We start from the raw sequence: 27,067 nt of genomic DNA on the forward strand, positions 1-27,067 counted from the left end.
ACGGAGATTTTAATTGCATGGTTGTAACGTCCCCACCGCGGCCATTGGGTGCATAGTTGTGGCCTGAAGCTGTCACATAGTGACGAGCATGTTGAGACACGACGGCCGCCACGACCCGCCACGAGAATCGTCACCTCACACAGCCGACCACGAACGTCATGCTCGAGCAACACATAATTTGTGGCAATCATAAAGCGTGTACCCTCCGCGTTCCACTCAACCCTTCGCGTGTCCTTCGTGCACCGCCACCGAACCTTCTCGCAGAAGTCGCAAGTTCAGTCCGCAGTCAGTTCTCATTGCACTGTTCCGGTCCGAGCTGCTGGACACGGATTAGCGGCCGAAGGCACGAAGGTTTGCCTTCTCGCGGTACCGGTCACAGGATGTTGCCCGAATAGCACCCAGCGGACACACACACACATTTCCTAGTGGCCGTTTTCCGTTTGACGTTCCCAGCAAGCTCCGCTCCGGGAAAATGAATGCGAAAAATTTGCTCCACAATTTAAGAGCCAAATAGCGGCAAACAAGCGGCACCGACGGTCGCCAGGACAGTGGGAAAACAATCTCGGGAACTTTGCTCTAAGCACCACCGTCTAGTCCTCGTGTGTAGTACCGTTCTTCCGTTCTACCGCGCACTGTTTCTAGGCTAGGTCACGGAATGCAATTGGCATTCATATTGGTTTGGACTTCATTGGGTGCTGCGAGAACTTGTTGAACCATTTGTCTCTTTTGTAGCTGAAATTTTCAAATAAGAAACATTTCAAGTATTTTGCTATTCTCTAATGATCTACAAAAGTAACATACCCTGGCCTAGGATAGTATCGCCCATGAACTATGATTAGTATTGATAGTTAAAAGCTTGTTTATCTGAATAAGTGTAGCATTTCTACAATTTTTAGCTAATCAACTACACATTTGTTTCCTCCCAGCTACATTAATTGCATTAACATAATGAAAGTAGTCACTTCGTTTTCAACGCAACACAAATATACATAATATGATCATTTTTATTCAAAATCGGATGACAGCAATTAGTATCATTAATATTTGGAAGTGGGGAAAGGGAATAAAAACAAAAACGTGTGAAAATAACCCCGTTTGCCGTTTTGGCACCAAAAGCGTCCTGGATGATTCATCAAGCAGATTTATGCTGTCTCGCTTGGCCCCCCTTTTTTCGAGGGTATTTCTCACTCCGTCGGATTTGTTAAAATATTCAAATCACCCATCAGCACCGACGTAATCGTTTTGATTGACGACTCACCCGCAATCCGTTTTCCGGCCCGCGACCAGATCGCAATCAGGAATCGGGTTGATTTGAATTTTTCGCTACGCAATCGAGTCGAGGGCACTTTCTCCACCCCATCCTAACGACCATCGCTCGCTCACGATCCACGAGGCGCAGCCTTTCCATCCCGTTGCGAAAGTATCACCGGCGTGAGCTAATCCATCTGTCACCTAGGTTCCTGCCGGCCGGAGTGAATCATCGGTTCCGTTCCAGTAGGTGGTGCTATCCAATCCAATGGTCAGGCAGCAGCGGCATCAGCAGTCGCCGATGATGTCAAATTTATAATAGCGATTAACCACAAATGGGACCAGCTAGGAGGTAGCACCGAATGCCATGAGACCCAAAACAGAAAACCAAACCGTGCAGTAATTTATGATCCCCAACCGGCCCCTTCGGTGCTTCAGTGTCCGTCCAACGCTTGGCTAGTGGAGGGGTGCTCGTGTGCCATCAGTCTCGATGCAGCAAAACGGATCACACTGATCACAACGCCGTTTCACGTTCACAAGAATCTAAATCGTCAGTCTATTTAAGATCGCCCGCGTGAATGAGGCGAAAGGTGTCCTAACAAGAAAAAGGAACGCCAATCGTGCGATAAATTTACATAAAAAATCGCTTTACTAACATCAGGTTCGGCCCCGGGTCCCGAGGGGGTCTGTGCAGGTCCCGTGATCCGAGAACTTCCGCTCCGACTTCTGCCAAAATCCGACCTGCATTGCGAGAAGCGCAAACCCTGGACGAGCTGTGGGTCGCGTCCACCGAAATAAGGTACCGCTTCCTTCAACTTGTGCGGCCCAGCCGATGGCCGTTTGGGGAAACGACTGCGGAATAATTTGTCACCTTCCGTTAAATATATGTTATTTATTCCGATTGAATTTAATTTGATTCCTCATATTTCGTCAAAAGTTCATTATCCACGGATCCACATACGTAGAAAGCACACAGACATCCCGGCAGCAGGAAGCCCTCATACGGGGTCTCCGATAAATGGTAAATATTTTAATTTGAAAATAGTTTCGTTAATATTTATCTATTATTTATGACGACCGATCGGTAAGTGGGCGACCGCTGGACGCGCCAGAGATACGATGCCGTGAGGCATTAAGGTCCGAATTTGAATGGAAATGGTCCACACCACACGGCGAACCGCCATGAGGCCGAAAAAGATCAACAGAACGAGGTTCGGATCGAGAGGGGTTTCGGCTAACGGCGGGCAGAACATCATCGAGGTATGTGTTTTTAGTTCATGCTGTACCCCGGGCATTGCGGCGTGCGTTATTGTGGCACGATATTTCGGGTTTCGTTACGAGCATAAATCTCTTAATTTATTGTCCCGTTCGCGTCAAGTCAACGGTCTGCGGTCGTCTGCGCTGCGTCGTAAACTTGACAACCCCGGGCGTCCAATCCTGGGCGTCCAGACCCACCACAGCCACGGGTGAGGAAGTTCCAGCAAGAGTGGGAAAAATTGAAACCGAGAAAACTAGTCGAAGGTATTCGAAATGGTTCAGAACAGTCCCGGCCCGGTTGCACTACAGGGTGTTCCAGATATGCCCCTCTGCTACTGTGCCGTAATTATGATTGATCCAGTGTTACAAGCATTACACTATTAAGCAGATCCTTGAAGTAGTACTATCGAAATTCGTTGATCCTAACAGATGGTAATTTTAAATTTAAAACTCACTAATCTGGACCTACTTCTTATGATCATTTGACCACCCTGTACCGGGGGTCCGGTCCACACAGGTCACACCTGAATCCACATAAGCCATCCACAGCCCGCGCGTCCACATAATGTGTAGCTCGAGCGAAATCTCTTGATAAACAGATGATATTTGCATAATTTGATTGACTTTTGTGAGCGGTCGCGGAGCAGACCCTGACATCGTTTGCTATCAAAGCCAATCGAAAATGAAGTGATATTATAAACTAGCATTAAACACGCCTTTTGACACGTTTCTCGCCGGGGTGGTCGACTGGCTTGGTCGAACCGGTACCGGTACCTCATCGGAATGGATCTATTTCACCTGGACTGCCAGCCCAAAACCATCGGCTTCGTGGATGCATTTGTATGGGGACATCAAAACAACACCTAACATCAAATGTATGAAACCTGGGCCCTCGATTTGGTGTCCACTTTTCCCATAATGGTAATTAGGCTGGCCGGTGGTATGTTTACTTTTATCGTCCACAAACCAGATGACATTTGAACCCGTCCCTGGGAGGTACTCGAATTTGATGTGCGTGTTTGTGTATTTCCGGAAAACCCGGCTTCGCGTAGAAGCTCCTGGGGATCGTGAAGCAGGCGGCTTCTTTAACATTGCCGGGAACCACCAGAAGAACATCGTTGCCTTTTACTGGTGAGGTGTTGAACGGTATCCATAACGATCAAGCTTCACTGGGTGTTCGCACTCCGTCAGAGCCGCCAGCTCCCCAGCGATTAGCAACCGAAAGCAGAAGCAGAGCAATTAAATTCCCTTCCTTGTCGCGAGCCCGAAAACGAACGGGAACGTAAAACAGGGTGATCAAACACGGCCACGGGAATAAAGTTCATCATTGGGATGATACCAGCTTTGGCCAGCAGATTGTATCTCGCGCCAAGGTACTAGGAATCTTTTAACAGGCTCAAAATTAGACCTAATTGCTACACGTACGCACGCAGAAGGTCCGGTCGGTTAATTGAAACATGAGATCGAATACCCTTAAGACGTTGAATGTGCCAGACACCCTTTCCATACGCCCGGTCCTGCACAGTTGAAACGTTTGGGAGCCAGAGCAAACATCAAACTTTCGTTTTGGCCCTACGATCTCCCTTTGGGGGTTTCGCTGCTGCTGACCAGAGATATGATCTTTACCTTGTCTTTACCCTGCTGCACTCAAAATCCATCGTGAACTGCCAAGAAAACAAAATGTGATCCCGATTAGCTCAAACGCATCTCCATGTTCTGCCTGAGAAACGGGGCCCCAGGTTGCCCAGTGCTGCATGAAGAAACTGTTGATGAACTACGGAGTAGAAGATAACAGATCAGTCTCGGACTTGATTGTCCATCATTACATTTTCCAGCGAAACCTCCACACCTGTTGGCGTTGTGGTGCTCACTTGCTGGCTGTTCCACAAGAGGTCAAGTGGACCTGCAAACGAGACCATTTTCCTTCCAATCGACTTCCCTTCTAGGGTGTTGTTTATTAGTCTGTGACAAACCACTGGCAGGTTCAATAATTGCAGTGCACAATGCGATAGTTTATTAAACAATTGATAGGAGTTAGGCATTCTACATGTACACTAAATGTACCAGTTTCATACATAGTTTTTGGCAGATAGATTCGTATTGTAATAAGAGGAATGTTCCAGAAAATACACTGTAAACGTCACCACACGACGCTCATACACCCAAAAAAAACCATAAATTTCGAAAGACGAACTTCCTAACCATACTACCATTGCATGAAATATTCGGTGAATTATTCCGATTTGAAGCTCACCTAAATAAAATAACCAAGATGTATAAGAACGGAGAAGTTACAAAATCTATCTGCTTTCTACGTATATTAGTTAGCCATATTAGAATGATGTTCTTTAATTTAAAAACCGTGTATCACATAACTAAGTGACGTGACAAAACTAAGACTTGTTTGGTGTATTAAACACATAGGACCAGTTTATTTTTTATGTCAATTGTTAGACACACTCTCAAACGCTTTCATCTTTCTTTTACTTATTACTACAATTACTATTATTCTCATTATTATTGTAGTTATATTTTCAAAGAAATCTTAAGGTCTCCGTGTACGAATGTAATGTGCATTTTATTGTGCTGACTTCCTCTAGCGCCATCAATAATCGCCCCGTGCGAAACGAAACCCCTTCATGATCAACGGTTCTTCATAGCACTTCCGTCACTTCCCTTGTTTGCCTGACCATCACCGGACGAGGCTTCGTGAAGCCGTCTCAGCCGCCAAATCAATTGAACCAATCAGAAGGATACTGCTCTAAAATAGAGCTGCCATTTAAAAACTTCCCTCCTGATTGCCACATCCTCGCAGCAGTGCACCAACGATCGACCCCTTCGTTCGCAGGAAACCAAGCTCGATCATCAGCCCGAGCCGAGAACGGGGTCGTGCATCCTCCCTTAGCATATTCACCTCCTTAATTTACCCTTTCTGTGGTTGCAGAACGACCTACTACTCTTCCTGTCGATCGGACTCGATCGGCATCGGACCGATAGACTTGTACTTCGATTCTCATTTACCGTGTGGCGTTAATGGCAAGTGATGATATAAATTATTGTAATTGATCCCGAAAGCAATTACCGATCGGTCGTAATTATCGTTTCATTCACAGGTTCTACGCGAACTCTGGCTCGTGTTACGGTCGACGGTTGCGGGGCTGAGGTGGACCCCGTCGATCCCGTCTCCGCCCCGAGGGTGGACAAGGTTTCCCTCCTAGAACAAGTCACCTTTTCTCGCGCGTATTTGAATACAGGCTTGTGCGCGCTCGCGCCACCTAGTGGTTTGTCTGCCGTCCTTCGGCGCAATTACTAGAGCCCTACGCCCTGGAACCGGTTCAGGAGTTTGCATCGTGATGTGCTACAAAACCGTGTGTCGAGAAATGGTCAGCACCCAGGCGGTGGGGGGGGGGACGCTACCCGATGATGACGATTGTCGTTCATCATTGTTGCACCTTTGCGTCCCGACGGGGACAGGTTGTTCATTAGGCGATGTAGCGCGATCACTAGCCCCCCTTGGTGGCCCGAGCTCACCGGCTGCCCAGACGCAGACAACATAATCCGGGGCGGAGATTCGCCAATTGATAAGACATCAGACCTGCTACTGCCTTCTCCACCACCGGGGACCGGTGGATGGCTGATTTATGGAACGATCGGTAATCAATCATTTGCGTGGTGGCTCGTGGCCACCCGGAGACCCGGCGATGATTTGTGTCACCAGCGCCGGCGAGGCGGGAACCTGGTCGGGCCAGTAACTCGAGTGACCCGTGTGGCGTGTGCCAGGAAGGGTGTACTGTTGGGTGTGTAAACAAATAATTTTACCTCACAACCGTATTAATATACCCAGCCAAGTTGGAGCTCATTAAAGTTTCTGTCGTTAATTTAATTACACCCTAATGGCAGAGCGTCCTGTGCCTCGCGCGGTTCCCTCAACCACACACGGACGTCCCTGAAAGACAATGTTTCTTGGCGTCATCTCGTCATCGGCTCATCATTCTGTTGGCTTGATTGACAAAGTACAGTTGCGCGGCACGCATGGACAGGCAGCAATTTGCATAGATTCTGCGCCAGAGTGTGACCGTGCAGTTGTCGTTGAACCGGCTCTAGGATGGATCCTGCTTCCCAGCCGCTGTTGGTCGCGGGACACCTCACGCTAGCCGCGGCCGCCGATGTAGGCATGACAAATGATTTCACGGGGACCACATCACCCGTCGTACTCTATGTGCATCCGATGACGTGTTTTGTTTTGACGACCGTTTCGTGTTTTGCGCGAAAATAAGAAATGACTCAAACAACTTCGCCTCGGGACGAAAGTCCTCGGAACGATGCGATGCAACAAAGTACGATGCTGGGGAAGGGGGGCATGGGGCAATCAGGAGCATAATTAGGGGCCATGATGCGGCGGGGTCTGACAAATTATGGCGCCTAGCTGGTTGGCGAAACTTGAAACGGTTGGACCCACCTAAACGGGGCTGTTGATAAACATCAAACATATTGCGAAAAGGGACGCAGGATTTAGTTACTCGATCGTGCAGATTGTTGGAGTGTCGGGGCATGCTACGGCACATGTTGCTACGGTACAAAATGGAAACGTATTTTTCTGGTGGGAATTTCTTTAACCGTTTGTGAATGAGCAGCGGCCAGCAGAGTGTCAATGGAGTTAATTTCCTCTGAAACCAATGAAGTATTCTCCACAGACTTTAAAACATGGAACGGATCCAACTGATACAAATATAAAGACAACGCTTAAGCCAATATATTTGTTTAAATAACACCCTAGATTCGATAGCAATCTGCGTGAACCATTTAACACAATAAATATTTGCCATATTATTCGTGTTCCACATATATTACTATTTTTTACTATTTATGATCAGAAGTAATATTTCTATTGTGATTGTCTTGTTTATCTTGTGCACTCGTTCCAAAACGGCCTATTGGAATGTTGATGAAACTCTAATTTGATCGCATTTCATTGTTCAGTTAATGACGTGCGATCAGAAGTTGTGGACCGCCATGTTTTTATTTCCCATTTTTGGTACAAAGTTTGGAGATGGCGTACAACGATAATGTTGAAATGATGTGATATGTTAGGTCAATCTATAAATGTAAGTACAAAACCGCAAGCTAAATTGCTTAAAAAATCCATTACGTTGGCATACTAAAAAATCTAGTAATACCCATTTTTCCTACACGTTAAATATTGTGTAAAAGTTGCAAACAATTCCATACTAAATATAATTACTTTTACGTATAAAATAAAATTACTGGATTATAATTTTGTGTCAACCAGCGTTTCTATCAACTATTATCATCTTCTTCTTCAGCCGTCTTCTTATTTGTTCTATGTCATGCATTAGTTGCTACTTTCTTGTTTGAAAGCCGTACTGCAACAAATTTAAGGTACTGTATTTTCGGTACTGTTGCTTAGTTACACAACCGTCTATTGGGACTAGAGTTTACGATTTACGATAGACCGCCAATTGATAGACCGCCACCGACTTAAATTTAAAGTACTCAAAATGATGCTCTGCCAAGGTCCTACAGACGTCTTTCGCATAGAAACCGATAAATCGGTGCAGAGCGAACGGATGTTCTAGCCATGCCAAACCTTAATTGGTCCTACTAAATTTAACAAGAATACCCTAAGCATATTGGTAACAACTATGTATCTCAAATTTAACATAAATTATGCACAGTTTATTCAGCTTACACAGTTCTAGCGTAGCAATGAGTACCATTTTTTACCTACGACTGACTTAAAAAATCGTTTTTTTTCTCAAACCACCAGATAGTCTCCTTCTTAACTCTACATTTGTTTGTTTTTCTCGGCGGAAAGCAAGCCTACAGTATGGGCTAACCACCGACAACCCGGGCTGACTGCCGTTCGATGCAAATAGTCTTCATAAATTCGATGCTAAGCATCGGGGGCCCATTCGACGCCAAGCTGGCACTAACGGCGGTACCCAGCGGTATACGAAAATGTTTTATCATACGCCGCTGCCGGCGACACTGTAAGATTTTCCTTCCAAAATCCTTTACTTCACACCCGGCCAGCCGGCGGATTGACGGAAAGGTGACAAAAATCGTCTTGGGTGTCAGCAGAATTCGACATCCGATACCACCAACCACGATATTGCCAGTCAGTCAGTCGTCCGGCCGCGCGCGGCTGCCCACCATAACGATAATAATAATAGTAATAATAATAATGTTAAAGCTGCTGGTCGATTGGAAAGTGGGGAAAATGGAAAAAGGTACCGAAGGTGTTGAATGAAGAGGAAGCCGCGCGCAACGAAGCAAGAGAGAGAGAGATCGACATCATGATCCGAGCCAATCATCCGCGGAATTCAATAAAATAAACATATCCACAGTGCTCAACAATGGCCCACGGCAAGGGTGGCCAGAAGCCTGCTGTGCCTACAGTAGTATCATATTCATAATTTAATGGTTCCAACACATTGGTCGACGCATGTCACCCAAGGCGGCGGCTGCCAAGAGAAGATGCCACCAACATAGCTGGTCGCGCCTTCGGGCGTCATCGTGTGTGTGAGTATATTTTAAATCGGCCTCGCCTACTTTGAAGATAGTTTAGGATAGTTTGGAGAACGCATTCTACGAGTCAACTGTCTTGTATAGGCAAGCAAGCTACGGCTGGCGGTGCTAATTGATTGAAACGCGCGGTACCTGAGACGATTTTCTCGGCTGAAGCGGTGGTCTCACGCTGGTTCCATAAAATACTCATGATTATAGTGAAGGCACCCGGTGGGGCATCACCAACAATGCTCCGTGGTGGTACACACACGCGTTTCCGGGGGCGAAATGGTGCCGTATGACAGCTGCTGTCGCACATTTGAGCAGCACCACACCAACGCACAGCTGGACACAGGTAGACGAAGCATTCAACCAATAATCTGTATTTGCATAATCTCACTGATCGATAGATCATTTTTGGGTAGGATTTTTTGTTTATTTGCAAATTCAGAACAAGCTTCAAGTTCAACTGCCTGAACGGTAGAACGTCTTTTTATTCGGGCTACAATCTTCGTCCTCTTCCAGGGAATCAAATAAAATACCGAAACCACCAAAAAGCGCCTTGAATCGATTAAAATATCAATTGAAATTTGGCAGTCTATCACAATAGTGATTTATTGGGTAAAGGGCTGCTAAAGCTGGATTCATTTCACATAATTTGAGGCCTTTTAGTTTATAAGATGCGTATGTTCGATGCGATAGGATGTTCGCAAATTATTCGCAGCAAGTTGGAAAAATACAAAAACTAATTTTAATTGCTTTCAACGAACTCCGCGTCATTACTGAAAGCCTGTTACTCTACAGGACGAAGTTACAACCTCTTAAAGATAGCGAGATCAGATATAGAAATCATAAATCTAGCGCTTGTGCACTTCAACTACCAGTTGTTTCGCCATTTGTTTGCTATCATCGAATTTCCTAATAAGTTTTTGTTCCATCGAATGCCGCATCCGTGTCAGACAGTGTTGCTATTTTTGAGGGAATCGATTCACCAGACAGAGAGCGCCTCACACACAAAACATAACACAATAAGCACGATTGTTCTCGTCGGTTCAAACTTGTGGTTTACAATCCCCCAAAGACCCCGTGCAATATGAGAGCCAAAAATACGCATGTGAGTTTGCAGAACGCATTGAAGAAACACTAAAACAGTATACTGACGCCGTACGCAACTCCTGATTTAGTCGTCGTTTGAAACGGCGTTTGACGGATCAGTGAGGCCTCCCAGAAAGTGAAAGTATGTAGTCGCCCCCAGTAGATGGAGATGAGCATTTGACGCCGACACCGATACCCAACAGTGCGCGTTATTGTTTGGCACGTTTGGCTTACGCGGAATTCGGAACCCTCAATAGGTCAGGGTTTCTTTTGGCCTACCGAAAGAAAGGTGACAAAAATTGTTTCATTAACATCCTCGTCGTATCACATCCAAACGCGCGGACCAAACAGTTTCGGTGCCTACTTAATGAATGTGGGTTTCGTTTTCGCGCTTCGTCAGCTGTGAAATTTGATATTGCCATTCGTCCAAGACGCGCAGAGAAAAGCGACGGACGGAGCAAACGGAAATCGAAGTCTTCAGCCTTCCGATTCTCAGGAACGGTAGAGCTTCGGTCGATCACAACACTATCAATCGCACGGTTAAAGTCGTAGCTTTAGGCAGAAATCCCAAACAACCGTCTACCGTCTAGTCTAAATTGTCGTCCGAGGGAAAACTGATCCTCTTCGATGTCTTTGCAGCGCAAGTGGACCGTGCGGTTAGCTGCGGAACTTGGTGAACACTCGACGTCGACGGACGGATTGTTGATTATGAATTCCATCGTTTGGATATTCGATAACGCAACGACATGGGCAATAAATTGAGTTTTGCTACTAGATATACAAATTACCGTTTTGCTACCTCTGGCGGGTAACTTATGTGACGCTACGGTCATTATGGCAGTTCAAAAACTTTTCGGGCAACGTTGGCATATCGGATAACCACTTTAAGGAATTTCTCTCCAGAAGCCTGTCACCGTTTCTGCTATCACCAAAAGCCCTGCAAAGTCGCCAGATCATAAAAACTAGTATTTAGTTTTACTTTTATTCTATACTGTTTTCGTGTTTCGTAGAATGTACACCCAGCTTGAATATGTCATTAATGGTTAATGGTACTGTCTTCAAATATTAAGAGAAGTTAGTGGACATTCAGTCATAATTGTTGATCCTGAAAATGAAGAACATGAGGTTTGTATTAAGTACTAGAAGTATTAAAATTCCGTTCACGATCAGTTCGTTTCCTTGAAACAACCTTCGACAAATAATAAATTGTAGCTTCACTATTTCAAGGTGTGAAAATTAGTATCTTGGAATTCAGCCACACAGTAAAGTGTGTTGTTTGTGGTTGGGAAAAGCTACATTTGCATATCTCATCAGGAATGGCTTTTCCGACACCTGTGCCGGTTCCCTCCTGTGCATCACAGAGGAGCCGGGAGCTTGCGCAGCGCAGCAGCTAGAATCCGGCCGACGGCTTATCACTTATTTATAGTGGTCATTCCGTTTTACACCCGTCATCATACGGGGCTATCGTATAACCAGTTGCAGGATTGGGTGCTCACTCTTTAGACACCGTGATTAAATGGAATATTGAAATCGGACTTTAATTTGGTCGTTACATTCGGGGAGCCGAGGGACGGCCATAAATTTGGCACACTAGATCCACGTTTGTGTATCTAACATTAGAGCAGCTCCCGCTTAGTTGTTATTCATTGGAAATTTATTAATTTTTCGGACGTTTGACCATTATTATAACCCAACTGTGCGATGGAGCTCTCAATCTTCGAGCCCGCGGATACTGTTACAGAGGTCCGAGAGACGCGAGACTTAAAAAGCTTCTTTCATCGTATTTGTGCGCATCGAAAAACATTCCGTTAGCAGTCAGCCACAGGAAGGTGACATAAAATTTGATGAGTTATGGATCCGACTACGTGTGGTCGAACCGCGCGTCTCGGTTACTTTTTATTGGTGAACTAAAGATAAGGCTCCGCCAACGAACATGCGCCGTTGAAAATGTCACTCGACGCTCGCACTCATTTTCGCCCCGGTGGACCACCTATTCAAGAAAAATTATAACATCAAAATGAGATCATAGATCAATGGAAATATGCAAAACTGATCGAATCGAACCGGGTGATCGAAGGCACGATCCGAAAGGGGTTCGATTCTTTTATTAATCAGAAAGTCCATAAAACCCACAACCGTATGCGTGTGTGGCACGGTTCAACGATGGAAAAAAAACCACCGTGTCCGATGGATCGATTCATTTTGATGTTTTCCCGATGGGCGTCCACATCGGAGAATATACGAATCGACAGCGCTGCGGCACCTCACGGGTGTCTGTGATCAACGGGCGACGCCAAAACCAATCCGAACCGATCTCGTCATCGGGGTGGCTAACATCATGTTTCCGATACTTTTAGTGTGATCATTCCTTTCCACCCCGGCGTTACCGGATGAATTCATATCCATCCGCCGCCGCCGCCGCCGCCGTCTTCAGGCTCGTTCGGCCCCAACAAGGGAAAGGCATCATCGAGCAAGAATGTGCGTCCGCCCCAGCTGAAGCGCTTCGAAAAACCTACGCAAACCATGTTCGGCGAAGTCGCTGGTGGTCAGAAACGCGCGCAAGAACAAGCGTCGTTTGACTTCGCCAAGCAGACGGTCCGGTGGATGGTTCGATCCGCGTGTTATCAACGGCGAGCGGCGCGGATGGCACGCGAACACACGACGACGTCGGGATCGCAGATTCAGAGACTAGGATCCGAAGACGAAAGCTCTGCTCAGCCGCGATCGTCCGCCAATGGGAGCCCCGATGGAGGCACATTTCAACTCGGTTCTCTTGTCTCTTGCTCGGGCGTCAGCATGGGGCCATTATGTCCGAGTGATTCGAGCGCTGCTAATGATGCTGGAGGTGAGAAAATGACAAACGAACCACGGCAGGGAAGTAGTGCAGAGTGTAAAATGTCCTGCTCTATCGTCCTAGTGAATGGCGAATGAAATTTTTCGTCAAATTCAATTTTCAGTAAGCACAGAAGATGAGCATTTTTTTGATAAAATCACTCGTTGAAAACTTTATCCACTGCTACTATGAGACTGCTATAATTAAATATTTATGCATCTCGATAAAAATCGAAACTCTAGCAACCGTCTCGGTGTTTTATCATCGTTTTAGTCTTGTTCTAAGACAAACATTGAAGGTGTGATACACTAAATATCACTCACCGAAAGGGTAGCCTCTGATCAGCGCGAACATCTTGTCCGGCGCGAACCGTTTTCCTTCGCCAGTGTCATCGTGTGCTCCAAACATCGGCTCGAAACGCAAGAGTTCCACTCTCGGTTCGCGATCTCTCTTTCTCTCTCTCTCTCTCTCTCTCTCTCTTTTCTCGCGGCCGGAGAAAAGGCGAGACATGAATGAAATAAAACCATCGTCCCCGCAGAGCGCCGCCCCGGCAAACGACAGACAGAGCGCACAGCATCCCAGCGGACGATGGCAAAGAAGGTGGTCCCGAAGATAGTGACGAAGCAAAGACACCCGTCAGAGCCCAACACATGACTCGGATGAGCTTAATCAAACAGTTTATCTACGTAAACTGACGCTAATGGTTGCGCACGCGGACGCTCCTTCCGATCGCGCGCTCTACTGGCTACCGGAAACGACGTATCCTTCCATCCAGCTCTTCCGGATCTGAGAGCCACAGCTAGGTGTCCGCAGAAAACTAGTGACCGCCGTATCGAGTAACGAATGAAGGGTTCGTCGCTGGTGAAACTTTCGTGCAAGTCTTTCGTTTTCGGACCGAAACCGAAGACGACAGTGGATCCTGAGACTGAGAGTTCTTCCGAGAAAGATAGTGCGCAGTCGCTCGGAATCCCAGCATGGGATTTAGTGATAATCGCGGCAAAATGAGTGATCTGAACCTGCTTCCCAAGAAGCACACCAACTTCAGTATCGAACACATCCTGCTGAAGCCGGCGGGCGGCGAATCACCGCCACCGGCGGCGGCAGTGTCGGACCAAGACGTGGTCGTGGTGTCGACGGCCAAGATGGCGAAGAACGCGCCCGGGGCGCTTCCGCAACGGTCGAGTTTTCCGAGGGGTGCTGGTGCCGCCACACCTGCATCGCTTGTCGCAACCCAGCGGCCCCTGAATCGCGTTCTGGACAACCCGTGGAGCTCGCGGGGCCCTCTAATGTTCGATCCGAAGCTTATCACCGCCGGCGCTGCCCCCAAACCGCCCTCGACCGTCGGCATGGGTTTGCTCATGGCCGGCCTAGCTCCTTTACCCGGCGCGTCATCTCCGCATCCTTCCCTGCCCAGCTTCCCCGTCTCTAGTCCCGCCGCACTAGCTGCACCGTCATCGTCGTCGTCGTCGTCGTCACTGTCGTCGTGTTCATCGCTCATCAAAACGGAAGTCGAGAGAAAAGTGGTGCTAAGCGCGTATGCTAATAATAGTGTAATTGAACGAAACAGATTATCTATCAATTATCCCTATCCGGTCGGGTTTTTCAATGCGTACGCCTCGGCGGCGGCGGCGGCCGCCGCAGCGACGGCAGCCGCGGTATCATCCGTTCACTACCATCATAATCAGCAGCAGCCGTTGCGGTTGCCGTCGCCTGCAACGGCCTCACCCACTGCTCCTGCTCTGCTTCCCTCGTTAGCGACACCTTCCCTGGCGGGCGCATCGCTGGCCGCGGTACAACAACAGCTGCACCAACAGAACCAACAGCAGCAACAAAGGCATCACCGTGCCGCCGCCGCCACATTGGTGGCCAGCACCGCGACCACCAGTACCCTCGCGGCTAGTGCCAGTGCACTGTTCAGCAGCTTTTACCAGCTGCAGAAAAGCGATGAAAATCAGAACAGCATCTACGACCAGGGGAGCGCCGACGAAGCGTCCGACGCCTCCGGTGCTAGCCTCTGTTCGATGATGTTTCCCGAGTACTCGTTTCAGTGTGCGATTTGTGACAAAATTTTTGGCAACCACGACACACTGCTGGTAAGTTCGTCTAGTAGTAGTAGTAGTAGTAGTAGTAGTAGTAGTAGTAGTAGTAGTAGTAGTAGTAGTAGTAGTAGTAATCACATAACAGAAACTCTACCCCGCCGGCTGGACAGGAATAAAACTCCCAATGGGAAAATCACAGCCGATAATACCAAATTTGAGAGCAACGGCGAAACCATTCAAACGAGTCTCTGGCGGTGGCTCTTAGCATACTTTTACCACTCCAATCCGTTCGTCAACAAATCATACGACAGACAATTTTTGTGTACAATGGTGTTTCGTGAGTGATGTGAGAGATTCTTGATGTCACAAAGTACGCTTTTCTACTTATTATTAGCCCCCGCTGATAGGCACGATATTTCGACGATACGTGCGACGAATCTTTCTTTTTGCTGCATCACATGGTGAATTTAAGTTTAGCAAAACTCATGGTAAAACTATTGCTAATTTGAAGTTAATTGAATTAAAACCTGATTGATGATTTTTTTCAATTTTTTAATAATATCTTTTGCAACTGAAGAAATATCTCTTCAGCATCATTAGTGGTTGAACGGTGAAAACTCACTTATTTCGTCCTTAGCGTGCGATTTCACTACCGTCGGAGTCAAGCAAAATAAGTTGCATGTTTGGTAAAAATCTGTTTCGCAAAACACATTAATTCTTTTTCTTAAAGATTTGCTTAACTCCCGGTTGATCGTCGCTTTTTACTTTTCGCGCACTGCCGACGGAGAAAAACTAGCGAAACAGTAAAAGAGAGAAAATGATTATCATTGTCAATTTAGCATCCCACAATCGTTTGAAATAGTCATTTTATGTTTATTCGAAAAGTTTTAGCCTGCAATTTTATTTAAACAATTCCTTTTATTGCTTCAAGATACCAATACCATGGTGCGTAATCACGACAGGGGATATTTAAATGTTTGATAACTCCGCCACTTGCCTGTCGATGTTTACAAGATAAGACAGATTTTAAAATGTTAGTCTATGCTGTTTTAGTCATGAATCGTTTTACGCCAAAAAATCGGGAAGAAATTGTAGCACTCTACATTGAAAAAAATCGTTCAACTGTGAAAACTGTGCGTGCTCATTGTTGCCGAATTTCTTCTGACTTCATTCTGTGGGGCTATTTGAAGAGTAAGGTGTATGCCAGCCAACCATAGACCATTAAAGAACTGAAAGTCAACATCACTGGGGAAATTGCTGGTTTTAAGCCTGAAATGTTGTTAAAAACAATGAAAAATTCCCAAAACCATTGAAAAATGCCCGCTTTTTGTGTGTTTAATGGAGACGATTATTTGAACGATATTGTAGAATTTGTAGAACGATATTTGAGAATTATCAGTAAACGGCATTTTATACTCTAAATAAATCTTGTTAATTTGCCAAAATCGACTGAAAAACAATTAAATATCCCTGTCGCACCCTGTAGAGTGTTAATTGTATCGCTTAATTGATACAATACTATTATTAGAGAAGTATTTGTAGAAAATTTAATTGATTGAATACATTTTCAACCAAATATCGTATACTCAAAACCAAATGTTGTGACGGAGTTCTTTAGTTATACTTATTCTATTAATTCAAATTTTAAAAACAGGACTCTTCGGCTTTCAAATAGAATAATCTACGACCAATAATTTCTCATGATAATTTTTAAAAAAATTTATTCAGAATACTTGTACAAACAAACTGATCTTTCTCTAAGTTGATTCGTGAGTCAACCGTAAGTAGAGGATCTTTGTAGGTTCATGTAACATAAACACAATTGCAAAGCTATAGTTAAGGCTATAGTCTGATGTAAAAGTTATATTCAGGATCCAAATATATTCAAAGGAAATATTGACAACACATAAACATCTTTACACTTATACACCAACTAGTTACACGAGAAAAGTCACAAAACACCACGCTTCGAATGCGAGGAATGCGGAAAGGGATTTTCTCAACTACGCAATTACAAATATCACGTCTCGGTGCATCGTGGTACGAAGGAATTTGCGGCCAAATGTCCAGAGTGTGGAAAAACGTTCAACGACAAAGGCTATCTCAGCAGTCACTTGAAAATACATCGAAACAAGAAGGAGTATTCATGTCCTCACTGTCCAAAATCGTTCAACCAGCGAGTCGCATTCAACATGCACGTTCGTATACACACTGGTGGGTATATTCTTTATAACCTTTATAACATAATAAACCGATCGAGTTTATCGATTCCTTTCCTCCGAAGGTGTTAAACCGCACAAGTGCAACGAATGTGGAAAACGCTTCTCACGAAAAATGCTTCTCAAGCAACATCTTCGGACCCACTCGGGAGAGAAACCGTATCAGGTAAGAGCTCGTCCACGGCACCAAATCGCCAGGAAAATCCTTTCTCTTATGGCTATGTCTTTGGCTTTTCCCAAATCCAGTGTACGGTCTGTGGCAAGAGTTTCGCCGACAGAAGTAACATGACACTTCACCACCGACTACACTCCGGCATTAAACCATTCGCGTGCCCTATCTGCCCGAAAGCATTCACTAAAAAGCATCACCTGAAGACGCATCTCAACTACCATACCGGCTACAAACCGTACAAGTGTCCTCATCCGAACTGTGGCCAAAGTTTTACCCAATCCAGCAACATGAGGACGCATGCAAAAAAGTGTCAATTCAAGCCCCCCAATTCAGAATTTATCTGAGTCGGAGAGAAATCGGGCCTCAAAGAGTCGACAAGGAACGAGAAGATCAAATGGTGATATTTTACTTACAAAGTTATTTTTAAAGCGCTTAGAGAAACTTTGCATAAATTATTTCGTACTCACTTAAGTTTCATTTAAACACTCAATTAAGGAATGAACAAAAATACAATAATTATTTTTATGTAGCCGCTGAAATACAACTTCAAACTAAATAATAAATGTTTGTTAACGTGTCTGAGTCCTAGATTACCAGATCTTTGTTTTTTATGATAACAAAAACTGTTTATAAATACTTGAATAATTGACTTGAATAGTTTGTTTTGAACCAGTGTTGAATAGTGGCTAGTGTGAATTTGTTAAATGTCAAGCAACAAGTACAGTTTCATAACCAAACTTGAGCTTGATTAACTAACGACACCAATATGCCATTTAGTATGCAAATAGCAGGTAATTTGACCCATATTTTACAGAGAATGCAGTTGAGAAAAGGTAGAACTTGAGAAATGAGAAAACAAATCAATCATCTATAGAGGGACTAGCAGACCCGGCAAACTTTGTTCCGCCCCAGGGACAATAAGTAAACAGATTTTGGATTTTATCTAGTTCTTGTTTTTACTAAGCGGGGACCACACGAAGCGAAAAACGGGGCGTAAATTCTCAGATTTAAGATCTCAAATCTCAGTTCGCAAATATAAGGTTGGCTAAAAAGAAATCGAGGTTTTTTGGTGAATTTCAAAACTATATTTAACAGGTTTCCAGTGGTCCGTTTTGCGTCAAATATGCACCATTGTGTTGTAAAATTTGTTGCCATTCTAAAAGTCCTTACTGCCTTTTTGTAGAAGGCTTGATCGTTATTGGTGAAAAACTCGAACAATGTATTTTCACAATCCTTTCTTGATCTCAATTTCTCATCACTCAGGAAATTTTGTAATGCGCGAAAAAGGTGTCAATAGCTCCGGTCCGAGGTCCGAACTATAAGGTGGATGCATTAAAACTTTCCATCCAAGCTCCTGGACTTTCTGGCGAGTCACTAAAGACGTGCGTAACATTTCCTTTCGTGTTCCACCACAAAACCTCTTCCGTTGACCGACTCTGGTAATTTCTGGGCAATTGCTAGGTTCGAATGGTGCAGTTATTGACAATATAGGTCTGAATTTAGTGTTTGGCTGCACGAGAGCAACTCATAGTAAATTATTCCTTTCAAGTCCCACCCAGTAGATCCTTCTTGGCCGTAAGTCCTGGTTTGACCACCGGTTAAGCTACTTAACCATGCTTAGACCACGATTATTTTTACACAGTATTGTCGTTTGTACCCCATTCCTCATCTCCAGTATCCGTCCGTTTAAGAAATGGGTGGATTTCATTCCGTTTGGCCAACATTGCGCAGATGGAAATTCGATCCATCATGTTTTTTGGTGTAAATATGGTGGCGCTCAAACATCGAGCTTCTTTGTGAATCCAGCTTCACGCAAATGGCTTAAACTATTTTTTTGTTAATCTTTAGCTCCTGGTCGATGCTCTGACTACTAACATGCCGATCAACTTTGATTATTTCTGTGATTTTATCGACATTTTCGATGGCGTGTCTGCCTGGCCGAGGTGCATCTTTTACATCGAAAATAGCTGAAACGGTCAACGAAACTAGCTGTTAGAGTATCGGCACCATAAATAACATGCAAAACTTCAGCCGCCTATCTTGAATTTTGGCCATTTTCAAAGAAAAAATGTTAAATGTACCGTATTTTATCAATGGTGACTTACATTGTTAACACCCTGTAACTCACAAACGAATGGAACAAAAAATAAACAGTGAAAGCATTTTTTTAAGTGTAAAGAATCAGCTTTAAAACGAGCCTAAACTTGAAACTGTACGATCGATACTTCACAAGATATCGATCACTGAAGGCATCTATCGTGAAAAACGTGGAATACTTTTTCCCCAGCCTTATATATAGAAGATTTGGGTATCTGCCGTTATTCGTTAGAGGAAATTTAGACGAAAATCAACTACTACAGCTCCCATTACGATGCTCAATACACCCTCTGCAATATTCTTCCTAGTTTCCTTTATTCCATTCAAATTTATACCAATATGGTCGAAAAGAGCTAGCTATTTAGAAACTAAGGATTCTAAGGAGAAAGAATGTTAAGTCTGCACCGTCTGCTGCGAGACATATCATAGCACATTTCGCTCTGGAACACCTGGGAGAAGCTATGGACAGTAACTATTTCAATTAATAACTAGCCTTATTAAGCCAGCCTTGGGATACCTGCGCAATTTCGCCCTGTACGAAGAAAGTGAATATAGAACCCTCGAACATTTTTAACACCACCAAGTGAAGCTAGTCGATCTGTTCATAGCGATATAGAACACACGGCTATTCCATTCACAACTCGAACGAGGACATGTTAATAAAGGTGCGACATCGTCTGGGTGGCTTCGAGAAAACCCGACACGGACATTCGCAACGGAGCACTGATGGCTAGCGATTTCATTAGCTTAGTTTAGCGATTTATCAACCGTTTGGATATAGAAACTGAAACTGAAAACTAAATTCTCCAACAGAACAGTAAGCAGTAAAATGGGCACAAAAGGATCTGGTGGATTTGGTGCAATATATTTCAAACCAATATTTTAATTTCACTGCAACTTCACGCCATATTTCGTTTTGGTAAAGCTGGCATTAAAAAGCCGCTAGTTTCTAAGTAACCAGTGCTTCTTCCTTCAACGCATCGACATCGGACGCACTTGATTCCGATTCCGGCCTGCATGAGCCGCGTAGTGATGCTGCGCTCGTTCCAGCGCCCTGTTCACCGTCGCATTGTTTCTGCTTCCGTTTGTTCCGGTACGATTCTACATTAGTCCATGCGAAATCGAAGGGAAACTGCTTGGGTTGGTACTGTTCCGCCGTATCGTCATCGATAGCGGACACCACGTGTGCTGGTTCGCCCTTCATATGTATTCGCTCGAGAATGGCCGCATTGTGCGACAACGCATCCAACCCGGTGATGTCGAAGAAAAGATCCTCTTTACACTTCACTCCGCTAACGCCACGTTTGGTAAAGAACTGCGGACGAAGAAAAACATTATAGTCACACTCAAAAACCGGGCGACTTACAAACTCTTACCATGCTGATGTTACCGCAATCACGCATCAAAAACTCTAGGGCTCCGGGATGGCTCGGTTCGACCGATTGCGCCACATCAATAACCCAACACTTTTCCTCGTGCCACAGTATGTTGTATTCCGACAAATCCGCATGCACCAAGCGCGCTTCTTTATAAAGTTGATGCATTATTTCCACCATTTCGTCATAGGCCAGTACAAGCTGGGCATCGGAAAGCGTTGCTTCCTTCAGCTTCGGTGCCGGTACCATATTCGCCCCGATAAATTGCATCACCAGTACGTTCTTCTTCAATGCAACCACCGCCGGACACCGGATGCCGGCAGCACGAATCCGGTGCAGATTTCGCAGTTCCTTCTCCGCCCACATGTTGATCACCGTTCGCGCATTCTGCTTAGAAAATCGACCCGCAAACCGATGGTCGTCTTTGATATACCGATCGCGTTGCTTAAACTCATTTAACGTTGTGCTGAATATCTTGATGGCAACCTCCTTCGGTGGGACCGGATCATCGTCTCTTCGGTTCGGGTTATCGGGATCAGTTTCAGCATGCAGGATAACGGCTTCTTTGCCGGTCGAAATTACGCCATCGATCGACTCCAGCAACTGATTGTTGATCCATTTGTACAGTATGAGACGCGTCGGCTCGTCCAGCCCCATCTCGGCTGTTGCAATGTTTTCCCGGCGATCTTGCGCCTTATGGTGCTTACGGGTCGCCTTCTTCGAGTGTGTCTTCAGTTGATTGTACACCTTATTCGACAGCTTCATGTCGAAGCCGGCCGCGTCGCCGGTCGAGAATTCCGGCGGAAACGACATAACTTTGCACGCGTTGCTCCGGCCGTTAATGTCGAGATTGTGCTTTGTCACCATTTCACCCTCATCATTCACCCGGTAACCGGTGCGTGGCAGCAGCTTTTGCTCCTTTTCGTTCGTCACAAACCGGTCCCAGTCCGCTTTCGGATCCACGGGCTTTTCAACAGGCTCCTCGTACAGTAGCTCCTCTGGCACGGTGCGATAGTTTCGGTACGACACCTTCACCTTCGAGTCCTTGTTCCGATGGTTCTCTTCGCGTTTCAGCTGCTCGTCATATTCAGCGTCGAACTGGGCCTGAAGCAAACGTGCTACTAGTGCATCCGATTCCAACTCCTTTTCATCCGCCTCCTGCAAAGCAACGAGTACTTCTTCCGGCACGGCGGCGGCGGCTGTTCCAGAATCAAGTGAACGCGAACACCCAGCCACTGGTTCCTTTACGCACTCGTCATCTATTGGATCTGCGACAGGAGTTTCTGCCTTGGCTGATGTTTGCGAAGTAGTTTCTGTTCCAACTAATTGTCGAGCATATTGCTCGGACATGATCTCCTGCAGATCCACGGATTCCACGGGCAATACTTTTGCCCACGGAGAAGACATATTCGCAGACTCAAATGTTTAGTAACTTGGCACACTTAATTTTACAATAATTTCTTCCGCACAGGTCAGCCACCTGAGGTGGTATGAATAATGTGCAATTGTTGTGAAATAAGTTAATTAACTTCAACACTATTATCACTTGTCGCGAAATATAAATTGAAGTTTGGGGAAAAAAATTAATGACATTTGAGTGCAATGCTGTTTGAAAGTGACTTTGAAGCAACTTGCATGCAACTGATTTGAAAAACAAATGTTGTCCGTTGCTTCGAAACTCCGTGACGCTTTTAACTTTCAATGGTTATTTGCAGATTTTACATGAACAAATTCCAATTCCAGTGATCAGTTAAATTAGGTTACGCAAAACACGTACCCTTTCCATTTCGAGTTTTTTCTGTAGCACCTGAATCTACGTTTAACTACATCATATCAACCACACCACATCATAACCACAAATCAACCATTCCTTTCGCCGTTATGTTTTAGTTATAATACTGAAAAGCCAACGCTCAACATGTTTACCAAGATAATTTGTCCGAGCTTGTTGCCCTTTTAATGTTGGCACGCAGTGTTAAACAAATGTATAAATATTGTTATCAATTATCAGAATCGGCAGAGCCGAATTAAGTAACACTCAAGTTGATACACTGGCGACTGACTGTTGGAACTGACATCGTCTTTCGCTTCGAAACCGACTAATCTGTGCAGCGAGGCGGATGAGCCATTGCTGTACAAACATTGAAATGAATAGAAATGTTTATGGTAAGAAAACATTTATTTTTTCATACATTCATACAATTTAACCATTCATATTTTTCCATTCATTCTTTTGTCACTATTTGAATTGCAATAAAAGTGTGCATTTCGCAAAATCACTAGTGCTCAGTTTAAATAAGTTTCAGATTAAAATTTAATTTAAACCCATTTCTCAACGTTTGAGGGAACCCCACTGAAGTCGAATGATGATGGTCTAACTGCGGATTTTTCCACCAGAACGCGGACAGCGCCTTCGTGTGCTGTTCATTAAGTGTGTGGTTTCTTGTAGAAAACTTACTTCGTGCGTTCGTGCGGTTTCTCTGTCAACTACAGATCCGTTTTGAATTATATGAAATAATCGTCCAGTTTCAATAGAAAGTACTAAATCTATTACACAACAGAAGAATGTAGCTCAGAAGCGTTCCCTCCCAATAATCCAATGAGTGTCTTGTTGGGGGCGCGTAGACGACTTCCTTATTTCTTTTTGCGATCTTGAGAACATTTGGGACAAAACCATTTTCCTTTCGGTTTTATCGTCAATCCTACGCACGCAAAGTGGAACCACTCGATCGGACACTGCAAAGGATGGAGAAATTTAAGGTACATTAAAGTCGTCGTCACCTGAGATTAGCACCACAAATCGACAAGTGCAAGTCGAAGTGAAGCGAAACGGTTACACAAGAGTAACACTTACATCGGGATTATCGCAACCTATCATCTCTCCGTACGACACTTGGTGACACAGGCAATACGTTGGTTCGTTGGGATCTACGGGCATATCGAGAACATCGCTCGGATGTGGTGTTGCATGCCCACCGTCTTGAGCGTTATCGTCGTTTTCGGTGCTCTTCTGAAAATGGAAACCCACATTATTGACCTCACTCTACCAGAGCAGTATACACAGCGATCAAAAAGGCATAATCAGAATATTACAAACCACATGCATGGGTAATGAAATGAAATTGTACTACTACGTCCAGGGGCTATCTATGAAAGCAGGAAGGAACTGAAATATTTTACGATCTACTTTTATATGGCCAACGGTAGTACAGCGCAGTAAAGGAGCAATTCAAGCTTGAGCGGAGCTAAGGTTTTGCTTATATTGGATTGTTTGAAGTTAAAATGGGTCGAACAGGGAAATTATTAAAAGAATTAGGCAGCATCTATGCAACTCAGCTCTACAAAGAGAGCTGTTGGGCACACAACATGTTTGGTACGAAAATATGGTATAAGATGAAAGTATGAGTTTACCTTATTCTGCCCTTTGCGACTTTCTTTTTCTTGATTTACCTTCTGCTTCTTTGTGTTTTTGCCTTTTCCGTTCGTGTTGGTTGTGCCACTGTTCACTCCAGCCGCCGTGGCACCTCCGTTGCCAGCCGGCCGGGCTTCGTCCTCTGATGAATGCGTCCGTTTCTTTTTCGCAGCATTCTTGGCGTCCTTTACCTTTTTGCGTCCCTCTGAAAGAGCGATTATAGAAAGGGCAAAGATAACTTTCGATCGTTCTTGCACTGCAGCTTCAGCAGACTTACTCTTTGTTACATTCTCTTCCGATTTTTCTCTCGCATTAAGTGTTTTGTCTTGAATTTCCCCCTCGAACCGTGCGAGGTCCGAGTCAAGACGACGAATGTGTTTGTCCACCAGTTCATATGTCTGTATCGCCAGCTGTACTTTATCGTCACCGTACTCTTTCGCTTTATTAAACAGATCCTGGATTGCCTGCAGTTTTTCCTTTTTGACGTCGTCCGAAAAATTCTCCTTCGAGCTCATCAGGGCTTTCATAAATTCGTTTGCCTTCTCATCGATAGATTTCATGAGCACTTGCGCCCTCGAATCGAGATCACGCATCAGGGTAAAGTTGCGCTTCAGCTCATTCGGAAGGTGCTCTAAGCCTGCGGAAATTGACCAGTGTAATCCGGTGGCATTCATTGTTGGGTGGTTTACGCTCCGCGAAACCATTAGTAACTTACCATCCAAGTAGTGCTCCAAATACAATGCCGACGTCATGACTGATTTTCGATGCTGTAGTTCGTGGAACCACAAACAATATGCACGTTATCCTCCTTGTTTAGTATATGATGCACCAATGTTAAGTTGTTTTGTAGGCAGCCATTAAATAAAAGCTTTTAGCTGGTAAACACGAAACGAAACGGACAAGGCATTTTGACATTACTTTGACATTTCTACTTCCTCAATCTCAAATTCCCTCAAATTCCCTCTTTCAAATTCTCTTTCTCTGTTTCACCCGTAAACTCACCTTCTTCCGTACAAACCTTGGTTTCCCACTGAAGTTTAAGTTGTCAATGGTTACTGTTTTCATTTTTCCATTGGCAACATAAATAATAGTACAAACTCTTAATACCTATTTTTTTGACTACAAACTGATTAAATATGGTTATATGTACGTACTTTCTAAACAGCAATTGCCGTTTTGGGTCGAGATGCAACAACGAACACATCGACATATGGTAAAGACGACCCTACAATTGAAACATACACCAATTTGTTCATGTAATGGGATAATGCTAAAAAACTCTTTCCAGTGCTCTAGTGAAGAATGAAGTCGAAGTGACGCTAAAGGGAAATCAATGGCCATTGTCGACTTTTGGGCCGTTCAAAGACCGCTGTTCGATCCCGACCTTTATCGAGGACCGGAGCTTCGAGGAGATTCGAATGCTGTACCTTGAAGCGAAAATGCAGAACAATCTTCCCGCCCATGAGATGCAGCTAGGACAAATGATAAACGATGCAAAAGCAAAGCTTCAATGGCTCGCCACAATGAATCGCGACATCCTTTCTACGTTGGTCGAGCTGTACAACCAACAGGAGCCTAGCACGAAACCAGTCGGCGCCGCAGCGAATCCTTTCGCTTCCGTTGGGTCGTTCGGAGCCAACACTACGGCAGCATCCAATATATTCGGTGGTTCTACTGGCACCGGCAATTCCTTCGGCACCGGGTTCGGTGGCTCGGCCAATGTTGCCACCCCGAGTACCGGTAATATTTTTGGCGGACCAATTACTGGCCAAGCCGTGCCATCAACTGGAAATATTTTTGGTGTTGCTTCCACGGCGCCAAAACCGAACATATTTGGCGCAGCAGCTCAATCCCAACAACAGTCACAGATCAGTAGTGGAGGAAATATTTTCGGAATGCAACAACCAGCGCAACATTCCGGCAACAGCGTTTTCGGAGGACCGGCCACTATGAGCGGTGGTCTCGGAATGTTTGGAGGCGTGCAGCAACCTCCAGCGCAAATCACTTCCTCCATCTTTGGCTCGGTGCCTCCACCGAATCCGAATGCAGCGGCAACCGGAGGAAACATTTTCGGCCACTCTCCGGCACAGATAGCTCCCGGTTTTGGGCAACAGTCCAGCAACGCTTTTGGAATGGGCGCTAGTGGCAACCTTTTCAGCAGCAATTCGACCTCAGCCGGTTTTGGAACTTTATCAAAACCCCAACATACTGGAAGCGTATTTAACTCCGTGTCCTTTGGAGCACCTACAGCGACATCGCCTTTTGTACAACCGCAGGGCCAATCAATGCCCGGTGCAGCAAGCATTTCGTCTCAGAGTTTATTTCTTCCGGCGCCCACCGCAGCATCATCGATTGGTTCCAATGCCTTTGGTGCACCGACCCCAGTGCAGCCCGCCTTAGCACCACAATCGGCTACCATGTACAGCAAAATCGAAGATATTCCAGCAGAAATTGTATCTGCCTATAATGCGGATCAGTTTCAGTTGGGCCGAATTCCGTCCGTTCCACCACCCAAAGAACTGTGTCATTAACGGTCCAAACTAACTGATGGGTGAAAAATAAATTACACTGCTTGTTTTGCAGTCGTTAGTTGTTTTGAATTCTGTTGTAATACTGGAAAGACTGGAACATATAAAGAGAAATGAACGTTTTAAGCCTATTTTGTGTTTTACCGGATTATTTGTGATATTTGCCGGTTCAAGATACATTGAGTTTTGGTGCAAGAAATTAAAATATTTTTATGATGAATTTGTGTTTGTATTACAAGTAATAATGCAGTTAAAATTATTTT

At 44.9% G+C, this 27,067-nt stretch overlaps 4 protein-coding genes across 5 annotated transcripts; 2 read left to right on the top strand and 2 right to left on the bottom strand.

Moving 5' to 3' along the window:
* Positions 1-13,935: 13,935 nt before the first annotated feature.
* On the top strand, positions 13,936-17,735 carry LOC128270564 (zinc finger protein 157). The gene is made up of 5 exons (XM_053007975.1): positions 13,936-14,311; positions 14,405-15,054; positions 16,938-17,214; positions 17,285-17,385; positions 17,466-17,735. The coding sequence occupies exons 1-5, from the start codon at positions 13,936-13,938 to the stop codon at positions 17,733-17,735; spliced, it is 1,674 nt and encodes a 557-aa protein (XP_052863935.1).
* Positions 17,736-20,350: 2,615 nt separating this feature from the next.
* Positions 20,351-22,286, bottom strand: LOC128272661 (serine/threonine-protein kinase RIO3). The gene is made up of 2 exons (XM_053010520.1): positions 20,865-22,286; positions 20,351-20,803 (listed from the first exon to the last, which is right to left on the bottom strand). The coding sequence occupies exons 1-2, from the start codon at positions 22,269-22,271 to the stop codon at positions 20,438-20,440; spliced, it is 1,773 nt and encodes a 590-aa protein (XP_052866480.1). The 5' UTR covers positions 22,272-22,286; the 3' UTR covers positions 20,351-20,437.
* A 1,017-nt stretch (positions 22,287-23,303) lies between these two features.
* LOC128272447 (inhibitor of growth protein 4) lies at positions 23,304-25,151 on the bottom strand. Of its 2 annotated transcripts, none has more exons than XM_053010260.1 (5): positions 24,992-25,151; positions 24,554-24,913; positions 24,315-24,481; positions 23,719-23,874; positions 23,304-23,600 (listed from the first exon to the last, which is right to left on the bottom strand). In XM_053010260.1, the coding sequence occupies exons 1-5, from the start codon at positions 25,026-25,028 to the stop codon at positions 23,499-23,501; spliced, it is 822 nt and encodes a 273-aa protein (XP_052866220.1). In that variant the 5' UTR covers positions 25,029-25,151; the 3' UTR covers positions 23,304-23,498. The 2 variants fall into 2 exon arrangements, with proteins under 2 accessions (XP_052866220.1, XP_052866219.1); XM_053010259.1 differs by having other exon boundaries at positions 24,276-24,481.
* Positions 25,152-25,351: 200 nt separating this feature from the next.
* LOC128272913 (uncharacterized) lies at positions 25,352-26,843 on the top strand. Its single transcript, XM_053010799.1, has 2 exons — positions 25,352-25,489; positions 25,565-26,843. The coding sequence occupies exons 1-2, from the start codon at positions 25,413-25,415 to the stop codon at positions 26,805-26,807; spliced, it is 1,320 nt and encodes a 439-aa protein (XP_052866759.1). The 5' UTR covers positions 25,352-25,412; the 3' UTR covers positions 26,808-26,843.
* The last annotated feature ends 224 nt before the right edge of the window (positions 26,844-27,067 follow it).

Source organism: Anopheles cruzii, chromosome 3 (genome assembly GCF_943734635.1).
Source record: "Anopheles cruzii chromosome 3, idAnoCruzAS_RS32_06, whole genome shotgun sequence".
Lineage (NCBI taxonomy): Eukaryota > Metazoa > Arthropoda > Insecta > Diptera > Culicidae > Anopheles > Anopheles cruzii.